General features: G+C 32.3%; 1 protein-coding gene across 3 annotated transcripts; it reads right to left on the reverse strand.

The window, feature by feature from the left end:
- Positions 1-2646: 2646 nt before the first annotated feature.
- On the reverse strand, positions 2647-12548 carry LOC123706399 (glutathione hydrolase 6-like). Of its 3 annotated transcripts, none has more exons than XM_045655661.1 (9): positions 12208-12548; positions 9758-9915; positions 8450-8601; positions 7263-7463; positions 5895-6031; positions 5351-5516; positions 4210-4323; positions 3720-3835; positions 2647-2976 (listed from the first exon to the last, which is right to left on the reverse strand). In XM_045655661.1, the coding sequence occupies exons 1-9, from the start codon at positions 12239-12241 to the stop codon at positions 2669-2671; spliced, it is 1386 nt and encodes a 461-aa protein (XP_045511617.1). In that variant the 5' UTR covers positions 12242-12548; the 3' UTR covers positions 2647-2668. The 3 variants fall into 3 exon arrangements, with proteins under 3 accessions (XP_045511617.1, XP_045511616.1, XP_045511618.1); XM_045655660.1 differs by lacking the exon at positions 12208-12548 and adding an exon at positions 11361-11457; XM_045655662.1 differs by lacking the exon at positions 12208-12548 and adding an exon at positions 10799-10904.
- Positions 12549-13026: the final 478 nt, after the last annotated feature.

The following is a 13026-nucleotide window of genomic DNA, read 5'->3' on the forward strand; positions in this document are numbered from 1 at the left end:
GCATACAACAAATGCATGAGTACCTACAATTATTGATCAAATAGGACGTTTCAATCACAGATAATTATTATGATTGTTTTCAGTTGGGTCAATATATAGAATGCACATGACTAGCTGACCTATGAATGACGTAGATATTGTATTTTTATATTTATTTCAGTGTTATATAACAGATAGAATATAATTTGGTCTTCATTTAATGTTATTTACCTATACCACAGATTACAGAATAATAACTAGTAGTTAGCCTTATACCTACCTTGTTAGTTTTAAGTACTTATTGTTACCGTCTACTACGGGATTATAATATCATTTTTCGGTAAAAAATGTCTTCCTTTATTACCTACTTTACTTAAAATTTGCTGATCGACAGAATATTATTTAATAGATACCTCTATGTACTTCTAAATATTGGCTCCAATTCAACGTAAGAGCATGTAGATTGTTAAACAAAGGCGTAACAATGTGAAACATAATTAGTAATTGTAAGAAGAAATAAAGAAACAATTAATAACAATAGGTATAATGATTGGCTTTTTATGTAATGGCTGCGACAATTTCCTTTTTACTTTGATGTTTTTGTGATATTTACACTCACATAAACGATTCTGACCATATGTATTGTCTTGTTTAATGCGGGAACGTAAAGCTATGAATTCTTGGGTTAGATTTTTTTAAATAACACTAGGTATTGATCACCTCCATTTCGCGGTATTTCTTTTTTATTACTTATATTTATCAGAAGAAGTTTATAAAGTACTTTGAATTATAACAAACCCCATCCATGTAAAAATGGCACTGTTTTGCAATGACCTATTATACTAGCTGTTTTGAGCCAAATAACAACAACAATAAGCCCTAAAACCCTTTTTTTACACCAGAAAACCCATATTCTATATTAAACCATAGATAGAAAACAAAAAACGCGCTAAAATAGCGTACACGTGACACAAATGAATGTCAAGATCAATGTCACAATATATTGCGAATCACCAAAATAGCCCAGTATCTGATAACACTCGCTTGTTATTATTTATATGTTGCAGACATGTTGTATAATAACGCCATTTTCCAAAGGCTCGGAATTTAATATGCTGAGGCCGCATGATGCCAGCATGACAGAATTCAGAAATTTTTGGTTTGACTATAGGGTGAGTTAGGTTAGGTTCGTTGCATTTTACGACGAAGACACGTAGGCTGATGGGAATGGGATGATGATGATGAAGAGAATTATGAGCCCCGTGAAACCGCTCTGTCGACTCGCATACGGCTCCTTGTGGACGTTTGGAAGAAGAAAATTCTTATCATAAAATGTCCAGCATTTGTAAACTGACGAAGCCGTTGGTAAACGGCGACATTATACAATTTTCCTGCTACATGTGCACTGCGTCATCGCAGGCTCGTATAAATTACTCGACAGTAACATTGTTTAAAATATAATGTTCTTGGCTGCGAATTATGTATCGTAGTAAACAATGTTTTGGCACGTGTTACAGTGAATGAAGGGCGTATTGAACGTACGTTTTGTACTGAGTTCTGGGATATTTCCTTGATATAATTTATACTATTGTTCTCTTCTCTATACTGGCGTGTTTGTATGCTTAGAGGCCAACAGATAATATACTAGTACTTAGTACTTACACGGTTTCTGAGAGTGCCTGTTAATAAACAGCTTAAAGTGGAATAATTACGGATTAAACGAAATTAAAATGGATTTTGAGATCTAAGATTGTTGTACCCTAACGTTGTACCTTCTTGTGTTAAATTTTAAAATGTCGCGGTCGGGATCTATAATATGAATGTTGTACCTATTTAAAATCTTTCGAACCTGAATTCCTAAGTTGTTTTTTCAATAGAAATTTTATCAAATGATTTATTGCAATTTTGATTATGAATTTATGAGCAGTTGTTTGTTGTTGTAGTTTTAATGTTTCAGTAATCACATTGTCATAATTACGGTCATATTGAGTATAATAATATACCCACAATAATTTATTAAGAGATTAGATGTTTTTCAGGATTTTCCATCTCAAACTTGATAGCAGAAGCTAACGCCAACTACCTATTCATTGGACATCTGTTGACGACTTATTAACTCTTGACACTCCTTTCATTAAACGATATCTCAATAAATCACACGTGGTATATTTATGAGTTATGACCGATCTAGCATTTAAAATTCTCGTGTCGCGGTGTTTCAAGTTAATCTCCTGTGAAAGGGCTTGACTGATTCTCATGAAATTTTGCGTGCATATCGGGAAGGTTTTACGAAAAATATGTACCTATTTTTAATTTTCCATACCCCAAAGTAGAGTAACCCACCATAATAGTGAGGAGGAACTATAATGAAGGGTACCTAGAAAAAGGTTTGATTCACTAAGCTAAATTCAGTGGCGTGCCTAGGGTGTAAGGACTGGGCAAGGCAAGTCCAAATTTTTCGAAGTGTTTGCTGGGTACCCTTTTCTTGAATTAGGTATACTGTCTTACAGTAAATTTAGTGCCTGATTTCTTTAAATCATTTTTTATAGCAGATTCTCTCAAAGCTCTTCAAATTGCTAATACGTTGTATGTTAGAACTTCAAAAAAATCAAATAAACGCAATACAGATTCAAAGCCACTGTGAGTAAAAATTAAACAACAAAATGATAAATCAACAATAATTTATTCACTAAAATCTCGACGCAAGTCCACCACCACGACTGTCCGCGTGCGACAAAAGTTCGTCTCCTCGCTGTTGCACCAAATTAAGCGCTGCAAGCGGAAGCGTAGCGTTTAGCGGTACTCCATTGAGCAGCGTCGCTAAAGCCGCTGGAGGTAACAATCTGTCCGGTTCAAGCGCTAGCGTCCCACCCGCGCCTACAGCGACTCTAGCGCTTTCTACCGCGTCTACTATATTCAAAGGACCTTCTATAAGCGCTGCAGCAGCGCCCTCTGCAAGCGCTGAAAGTGACTCTGCGCCCATTACATAACGCGTACCTGAAATTGGGAACAAAATTTTGTTCGTTATTTTATAGCGACTACACCACCGAAACTAGCGCTCCCCTAACATTTTATTTTTTTACTCCTAAACCAGATCAAATTTAAAAAATCTAGCTCGGTACTTTGCTAGTATATTACTTGTAGTATTTTTGGTATTACTTTTCATTATTTTGCATTCGGTAAATTAGGAGAACTTTTGATTACCGCCAAAAGTGGCCACTTTTGGCGGTAATCAAAAGTTCTCTAGAATAATGAACAGTTAGAATAGTGAAAAGTAATACCAAAAATACTACAAGTAATATACTAGCAAAGTACCGAGCTAGATTTTTTAAATTTGATCTGGTTATGGAGTAAAAAAATAAAATGTTCGGTGGCGCTAGTTTCGGTGGTGTAGGCCTCTTCAGTCGAATTATTATTGGCTGTTTTAAATATTTTCTGCGTCCTTTTATAGCATTTATTCTTGAATGTTTTTGCGTGTTTAACAAAGTATAACAATATGGCGTGCATTGACACTTGGGGAACGAAGACGTTATTTATTTATAATGTTATAATAAACTATTTCATAAAGGCCACAATATAATTAATAATCACGAACCATTACCAAGTACTTAACTAAGAAAATATAATTTAATAAAATGATTGAATACATTAGTGATCTGACCTTCCTGATATAAAATAAATGCAGCAATGTTATATTATGTGATCTAGAAACATCTAGAAGTTATAAATATGTATCTTACCGCAGACGAACTCGTCGATTAGAATAGCGGGAGCCAAGTCTAATGGAGAGGAAGGTAAGTCTTGTTTCCAGCCGTCGCCTGTTATGTTACCAGACCCGAAAGGTACTGATAGACCGCTAAAATGTAATATATTTAATTAGTAAATAATAACTTTAAAAGTTGATCTGAGGTTAATACATTAATTTTAAAATTAGTGCTAAAGCCAGTAATTTTGAAATCGTTATTTGAACATTTTCTAGAATGACCATTTACTTTAATTTATAACTACATTAATACATTTAATTTGAAGAAAAAAAATTATTCAGCTATTCAGCCCGGTGAAAGTCCTTCTATACTGTGATACTATATCTTCATTTTATCATGATGATTATATGTATACTTAATTATTATTTTTCTGATTATATTTTTTCTCTTTTTCTTTTTTTTGTTCATAAAAATACATTTCAATTACTCAAATGATTACTCTAAGGAAATTAAAATAAATACATACGTTACTAGAGCAACATAAGTATCTTGTGGATCAACAACAGCAAGGCCAGACGCTACACCGCTCGGCCAATTCCCCGCTGCTGTAATCGCTTGCGCTTGTAAGCTTGATACCACCCTAAAGGAATACATTTGTTAGGGAAATATTAATTTTAGTACTATGTATTTAGAGTTTAAAATACAATGATACTATAAGTAAAGGTCCAAAAGAAAATAACATTAAAAATTAACTTTAAATTACCTATAATAAAAAAGTCAGTTTTCTTTTTCGCCATCGATAGTTGAATATTATGTAGTCTAATCGTATTTGCGTTTGTGTAAAGATTTTTATCATCAATGATGGAATCATGGAATGTTGTATGGTAAGTGGTAACCCATATTTTTAGTTTTTACTTTAAAAATAGTTTTTTTTAAGGCGCTGCCCTGAGTAAGCATTTCATTCCACTCACACACACACGCCGCGCCACAGCTGCAGCCCGACGCGGACGGACGCCATACGCGCATCATTACGAACGGGCCTCGGCCGGTAGTGTCGGTACACAGGCGTTCACGCACACATGCGTACGTTTTTGGTTTGGGAATAAGAATTTGCGATTTACACGAAATCTATTGATTGAACTAAAAAAATAACACAGTATTTTCTTAGTATGTTGCTTGTAGAATTATTTGCCGAAAAAACAGAATGATTGCATGTAGTTTAGTAAAAAAAAAAAAAAGAAAGTTTTTAAGCATCAAAAGATTTTTTTAGAGGTACCTTTGTGATTTTTTTCTATCGAGTAAAATAAGTTGTATTGTGTTTTCAACACATTATCATATATTTTTTGTTTCATATATTTTTCTGAGATTTTTTACTGCAGTTAATCATATACTTTAAAGCATAATTTAGCAGCAAACTCGCGTTTTATAATGCTTATCGTTTGCGCTTGTAAACTTGCCACCATCTTAAATCAATAAAACAATAATTACTATTTATAAGCTATGCAGTAGTTTGTAAATGTAAATTAGTTTAAATACGAATTTCAAGGTTTCGAAAAAACGTTACTGAAGAAAAAGTATTCTGAGAGTTCGTTGAACTTCTTTTTGTATTTTTAATTATTCTAAAAATTAAAATATTTATAAGGATTCTAACTAATATCACCACGTACCGTTGGAACCCATCCAGGGCTGTCAGCGGAGCAGGAACTAGGGCCGCGGCTAGTGCGGTAGCAGCCCTAGCACCCGCGGTCCCTGTCCATACCCGCCAGGGCCCTGCAGGGACTGCAGCACTGGTGATGGGAGCTAGGGCCTCGCAGGGCCAAGTGGTGCATAGTTCTAGGAAAGAGTTGTTATAGGATATTTATTATCAATTTTAATTTTAAAACTAACACCCACATTAACAGTAACACGTCTAAAATAATAATAGGCCTCCACGAGTAAAAATAAACACTAATGTAAAACAAATCCGCTGTTTCGGTTATTGAATAGCACAAAGAAAGCAGACAGACAATAAGCACATAATTATACAGCTGACATACTCATTATATTTTACCAGACAAGTTTAAAGTTCCTAAAATAGAACGAATAATAATATACTTACAATTAAAATATTTAATGTACTTATTTATGTAAATTTATTAACAACATTTCTACGAAATTCTTAATTATTTAAATAGAAGTATCTAATTCAAATAATATTATCAAAATAATTACCTGTACTAGTGTTATGTTGCAGTAATTGTAAGTAACTGGCCAATAGCGGTTCTTTCCGGGTCGACCCTGTGATGTAGCCCGGCTCTACTTGTGATGCTGCTGCGATCGAGAGACCCGTAGATATATTGTATCCAGTACTAAAGAAGAAAAATATAAACTTTTTAAATTAAATATAAATAAATATAATTAAGAATAGAAAAAAAGGTTTCACTGTGTTGACATCCATTTTAATTGAGGTACTTTATTTTTATTTCATTCATTTACCTACTTACGTTAACACCTTCTGAGTTATTGATGGTACCTACCGAATCTAAATTTTATCCATACAGGTCCATTCTATTCGTATGTATCTTTACTAATATTATAAAGCTGAAGAGTTTGTTTGTTTGAACGCGCTAATCTAGGGAACTAGTGGTCCGATTTGAAAAAATCTTTGGGTGTGAGATAGCCCATTTATCGAGGAAGGTTATAGGCTATATTACATCACGCTACGACCAACAGGAGAGGAGCCACGGGGGTGAAACCGCGCGGAGCAGCTAGTACAGTATAAAGAGCAAATTAACGAGTTTTCAACCATTACGTGTAACACGCTGCTCGCCTACATAAAATCTCCAAATTTTATTTTATATTCCATAAATGTATTTAATAATGATGAAAAAACTATAATATATTTTCGCTGTAAGTATGTAAATGAGCGTAATTTACATAGTACATAATATACCTATATCTAGCGTTAGATAGCGGTTAAAATATTACTATGGCATTTAAAATATACCTAACATTTTATTTTTCTTTTGTCAGGTGAAAAACTAGATCTATAACTTCTATTGATAATTAATTCGAATAAACAAGATGGTATTTCTACCGTAAAAAGTAAAAAACACACCTGGTTAAGTCACACGTTGCATTTTGCAATAGTAATGTTTACTAGAAGGTGAAAAAAAAACGAAGCAGTGAACTCTTGTGATAATAAAAGCATACATCCTTGAACCTACAGCAAATATTGTAATGCACACGTAGTAAACAGTAAATACTAACAAGGTGTAAAATCTGCAAATTAAAACGCGTGTACATAATTAATATTGTCATAACTGAAAAAAAAAATTAAATAGAACCAATCGGATGGTTACTTTACCAATCAAAGCTTTCAAATAAAATAACATTCAATAATGTTCTAGAAACAAATACAAAATTACAATCGAATTGAAAACCTCCACCTATTTCTAAAGTCGGTCGAAGTATCCAGGCCCCGGAATCACTTTCAATAGAAACTCTATTGTGTCGTGGACCGATCGGGCCGCTCAGGGCTCAATGGGTTAAAGATGAATTCCAAACAAATATTTCAAGTGATAAGTACTAGAAACGCACCTGGCTAAATCAATCGCAGGCTGCAATAATTTTGACCATGGTATCACGCCATAGGTTTTGTGTAGCGCCGCCAAAGCCACTATCAGTCTTGGTGCTGGGGATATGGAGGGAGATGACGCATTCTGTATTCCTCCCCATTCTATCAGTGTAGGCTGTTCTGTGGGAGATTTTCTGTATTCCCAAAATAACAGAGATCCACTTCTAAAATCAAAATGTACACTTTAAAAGTAACTAAAACAAAGACTGCAATGTCATTCTTATATTGATTGTCCTTACTCCTTTCTAATTTCTATAATAATTTTAGGTGTAAATGAAATGAATAAATATTAATGAAAAAAAAAATAATATGTAGTAGTAATTTTGTTTAAATATAGTGTTTATAAATGTGACAGCGCCATCTGTGGTGTTAACAAAAATTTAAAATGATTCTATATGACGTCATGGTAGTTTTAACAGTTCGCATAAATTTGTGTAGATGGCGCTGAAACCAAAAAACAACAAAAACACGTTTTTAAAGTACGATTATTTGTTTAAATATATCACATAATATTATTATTTTATTAAATCCAATTTAAATTATTAATCATTGAAAATTTTTTCCAGTAAAAAAAATCGAGTAAGAACATAAAAAAGAACGATGTGGAACAATACGTAGTTTAATATTATTACTCTGTGGTGGAACAGAGCTTTTGAAATAGTTCATAGTAAAACGTATAGATGGCGCTGAATTAAATAATGTTGTTGATTGATCTTTTTACCGGCCGCGGCGTTGTTAATAATGATTTAAAATTTAAATTAATATAATATTTATAAGTGAAAAAAAAAAATGTCTTGTATATTTCCTTAAAAATAGACAAAGTCTGTAAAAGTTATAACAACAATAATTATTACTGGTTGACTATAAATAGTTAAATACCTAGTTCAGAAGACTAAAAAAAAAAGAAAACAAAAAATGTTCGAATTTCAAAATTTAATTGTAAAAGGCGCATTATTTTGTTTGGTATCTTACATTTTTTATTACTTAATTAAATAAATAGGATCAGTATGTATTCGTATTTTGTAGAGTTGATTAAATAATATAATTAACTATTATCAATAATTCTGCAGTACAAATTGTTTACTTATAATTATTTCCATTCAACTTTAAACACGTTTGAAAAAGTTCTTAACAATTTATTTCTACATACGCATCAAGTGAAGTCCGATGCGGCGCGACCACGGCCAGGCACAACGAACTCGCGATGGCTGCATCTATAGCGCCACCACCGTCTCTCAATATATTGGTGCCGATGCTGGAACATTCCGCAGCGGACGATGATACGGAGCCGTGAGGAACTATCTGTAGAAAAGGTACAGGTAGGTATGTAGTTGTAAAAATTTTAGTATTTGTAAATTAGTGATTTTACAATAATTAATACCTAACTAATTATCTATAGTGGGGGTGTCCCACAAGACATTAAAATTAGTGATGCAACGAATACGAATACGAATATTCGTATTCGCCGAATAGTAGATATTTACCGAATATTCGTATTTGGCGAATATACGAATATTTAAAAACGAATATTTTTGTACGCAACTCTATTTACTATAGATTTAAAAATCGCGCGTAAAAATATGACGTGTGCAGAGACTGCTGATCCACTGGCCTTTTGGCGAGGAGATATCCATTTTCCAAGTCAGAAAAAAATCGCCCAAAAATATTTTTTCACTGAAGCCATGTACAGTCGCTTCGGAAAGACTTTTTTCAACGGCTGGAAACATCCAGACTGAAAAAAAAATCACCTAAAACCAGAATATCTACTACGAATTTTATGTTTTTTAAATAAGAATTTGCCTATTGTAAATTTTAATTATTAGAAGAGTAAAGAAGAGAAAATTCATTAAATAAATAAGTCTTTTATTACCAAGGCGAGATATTCGTATTCGTATTCGCCGAATAGTAGGTTTGATATTCGTATTCGCATTCGTATTCGTAAAAGTAGTATTCGTTGCATCACTAATTAAAATTCTCCACGCCTCTACGTGTTAGACCTGTGTCTCCACGTAAGCCTTTCATTTTTCTGCTTAGAGCTCTAAGTTTTTCTTCAATAGTTAGTCGTATCTGGTAATGAGGAAAGAGATGCAAAATAGGCTTGATTAATTTACTAGTAAAACACTCTTTCATTTACAATTTGCGTTTTGAATACAAGTCTAGATAGAGGTAATAGCCTATTACATAATTACATATATTATACATAATTAATTACCTATTACTAATAGGTAATTATGTATAGATTTAAAAAAGGTAGGTACCTAATATTAAGGAACCTTCTTCTATTTGAATAGGGATAGATCTTTAGATAATATTATAAAATGAACTCTAAAAAGTATGTAAAATTATATTCTGAGCATCGATAATAATATAATACTTACTAACCTACAAGATTCTGACTTAAAGATTTATCAGTATAGGAAGTGCAAACAAATCAAGTGCATATGTACATGAAAGTTACTTGGTAGTCTCCATAGTAGATTTGCGTGAATAGGGCTATCGTGATTGCTATTGTTAGGGCGGAAAAGGCCCCGATTATAAGCCTAGGGCCTCCAGAACAGAAACCTGGAGAGGCATTGTAGGGCTTTAGAGGGACGTCCTCTCGAAGTTCGACCACACCTGGAATAAATAAATACCTAGTTATTTAATAAGTAGGTAATTAACAAAAAAAAACTTGGTAGTAAAAAAAAACTAACTAATAACTATTTATTAAAATAAGGCTGGTTGCAGAGCTTGACCGACCATCAGTGCGTACCTACGTCAGTCGCGCTTGTCATAATATGTATGGAAATTCATAAAACCGTTCATAGCTATACCGACCATACGCACGCGTATTGTCATGCGTATGTGTCATAGTCATACACATTGTTGATACGTATCGTCAGGACCGAGACGGAACGCACTGACGGTCGCCGGTCGGTCAAGCTCTGCAACCAGCCTAAGTGTTCGTAAACGGGGATTGAAAAGTATGAACAAAAAGTTTAGTTTTACAGTTTTAAAGGAAAATACAAACGTTCAATTTGTCGCCATAATACGTGGTCCTATAATATTAATATATTTTTGTAATCCTTATAGGTATCATTAAAATTTAAATCGTCAACTTTCCATGAAATAATGCTTTGTAGGTAGTACCCACAGTTTATTTGTCACCGATAATGTATCAAATTACTCGTATACATGCTCGTTTATAATGAGCCTATTTAACTATTATGCTTGAAACATTAAATTACAATAATCTTATTATAAGGAAATATACATAGTATAATCGTTGATAAAAATACGATATAAATTGGATTGAATCAAACGGTTATGTTAATGCACTTAACCATAACGTAATCTTAAGTATTGTATAATATTGTTATGAATGCTCTGCTAAATTACTCATTGGTCTTTAAATAACTATCTTATATAATTCTTACATCATAATATTAAAGCGAAAACATATTGTAATTTTGTGACATTGCTTGTAATGTATTTATATTGATGTAAAACAAATACTTACTGGATATATTTAGAGACATTTTTTCTCTTTCATTTACATATTTGAAGACAATTAATTATTATCGTAGAATTTAAATCCATATTAAACATTGTGTTGTTCTAGATTAGAAGAGCTTATCCAATTTGCTATTTACCATACCTATAGATTTAAATAGCTCTCGATGTTATCTCTACAATCTTCTTATACGACCGATGTTTACAATAACTAATATTACTTCGATTTTATGAAACATTTCTTATTTTCTTTAAAAGCTGAAAAATCTTCTGCAACTTTGCAATGGACAATGTTGTCTTAATGACAATATTTCCTTATTATTAAAACTAAGACATTATTAGAAATGGCATTTTTCGTAAAATATTTCACATCACTGATTCAATTGAACTAGATAAAGAAGTTAAAACGGATAATTCAAAAGCTTTAATGGAAAATTTCAATCTACGCTACGAAAGTACACTGCTTAGAAAATTAAAAACAGAATCGAAATGAAACTATTCCTGATAGAAACCGCGGGTCGGATATGAAAGATTTGAGATATGGCACCGACAAATTGTCGCGATTGTACCGTGAGATTGTAAAACCATGCGAATACAGGTGAGTCGGCTATAATAGGATTTTTTAAACACGTTTTGATGTTGTTTAAGGGTTTTGTTCATAGCTGTTGTAAGGTTCAACCATAGTACATAGTAACTCAATGTCATAGATAGTATAGTAACTCATTGTCATAGATATCGGTGGTAATGTTATGACGATTCAAAAGTGCTTTAAAATTTTAAGTTTTTTTCTAAGACTTGCTTAAACTATTTATTTAGAACGTGTTTTGTAAAAGATATTGATTGTTGCGTTTAATTATACTTAGGTACTGTATAGTTTTAACTTTTAACCGTTCTGGTAATACCCAAAAAGACAGCTTGGACATGTTGCGATTAAATGGAATTTTTAAATATTCATGAACATTTAACGCACGTTTATTGTCTGCTTTATTTAATTTTCAAAGTTTAATCAAATTTTTATCATAGTTGTTATGAAATAGGTAATGTAACACATAAAATTGTAAACATTGTATAAATGGAGAGAACGAAAAAGCCATATTATAACAGGTTCGGTAGTATGAAAGCTATAGACCATAACATTTATGTAAGTTTGTTACGCGATTTGTTACTTTTGCATTGTATCAGTAGGTACGCAATTTGTAAGTAGGTACTTATTTTTATGGATTCTTTAGTGGAATCGATAGCTATCCCCAATGTCATATACATATATAATATAAGTGCAAGATTTCGAGAGTCTAATCACAATGCTCAAAGTACAGACATCGATAAAATACATTTTTATAAGAAACTCAACATCGCTGTCTCCTCACACCCTATAAATTACTAAAAATCTTAAATATTATCAGAAGTTTAACAAACCTGTGGTAGATTGAGTTTCAGGGCTTACAGACATTTTCTATTTTTCTTATATATTTCTAGTATAAGTAACACTTTCACTAATTACTCCTTAAACACTAACACTTTCATTTAATTACTTCTAATCTACATTATAATCACTTACACTCTTGAATTAAACTTTTCAAAACAAACAATAGTAAAACATAACACAATCAATCAGACCTTAATTATTAATAATGTTACACAACACCTGATTGTATTTCTTTCGTATTTAAAAGCAAATCTATAGGTATTATTTTCACTTGAATTTACTGTAAGACTGTCTGTTTGTCGAATGCCTTGCGAGGAAGCACGCAAGTAACTGTAGAGCGGCGCGGGAGTGGATGCGGTGACGTCATCGTCGTTTTTACTTTGCATTCCTAATGTACAGTCGGTGATAGAAGCTTCTTATAATTAAATATGCGATAATTTTAATAAATTAGAGACACTTAAATATCACAAATAGGTACCCCTTTTTCATAAAATGAAAGAGACAAGTTTGCAGAGGTTAAACACATTTTTAAACTTGTCTTAGGTAAACATAGGCCTATTTAGACTGGAAAGTTATAAATGAACTTGAATGATAAGATAAAAATTGACCATGAAATTAAAAAAAAAAAAAATATTGGTTTTTTGATGAAGATTAAATTTCAGTTAAATTTGTTTATGATACATACCTAGAAAAAACTCTAAACAATATTTGAAATCTACATCATATAATCTATATTAAAAGAATAATGTTAGGTATATCGAGCTACTTTTCTCGAGGACTGTACTTAATTCAAGTGTGATCAAGTAATT

The sequence above is a fragment of the Colias croceus genome, chromosome 3, assembly GCF_905220415.1.
Source record: "Colias croceus chromosome 3, ilColCroc2.1".
NCBI classification, from domain to species: Eukaryota; Metazoa; Arthropoda; class Insecta; order Lepidoptera; family Pieridae; genus Colias; species Colias croceus.

Bases quoted from the DNA above. Each gene is read 5' to 3' on its own strand.
- LOC123706399 (XM_045655660.1), bottom strand. From the start codon at position 11,451: ATGAACAAAACCCTTAAACAACATCAAAACGTGTTTAAAAAATCCTAT. The intron at 9,916-11,360 runs GTACAATCGCGA...TATTTATTCCAG, and splicing joins CATGGTTTTACAATCTCACG to GTGTGGTCGAACTTCGAGAG. The intron at 5,517-5,894 runs GTAATTATTTTG...ACTCTTTCCTAG, and splicing joins GCAACATAACACTAGTACAG to AACTATGCACCACTTGGCCC.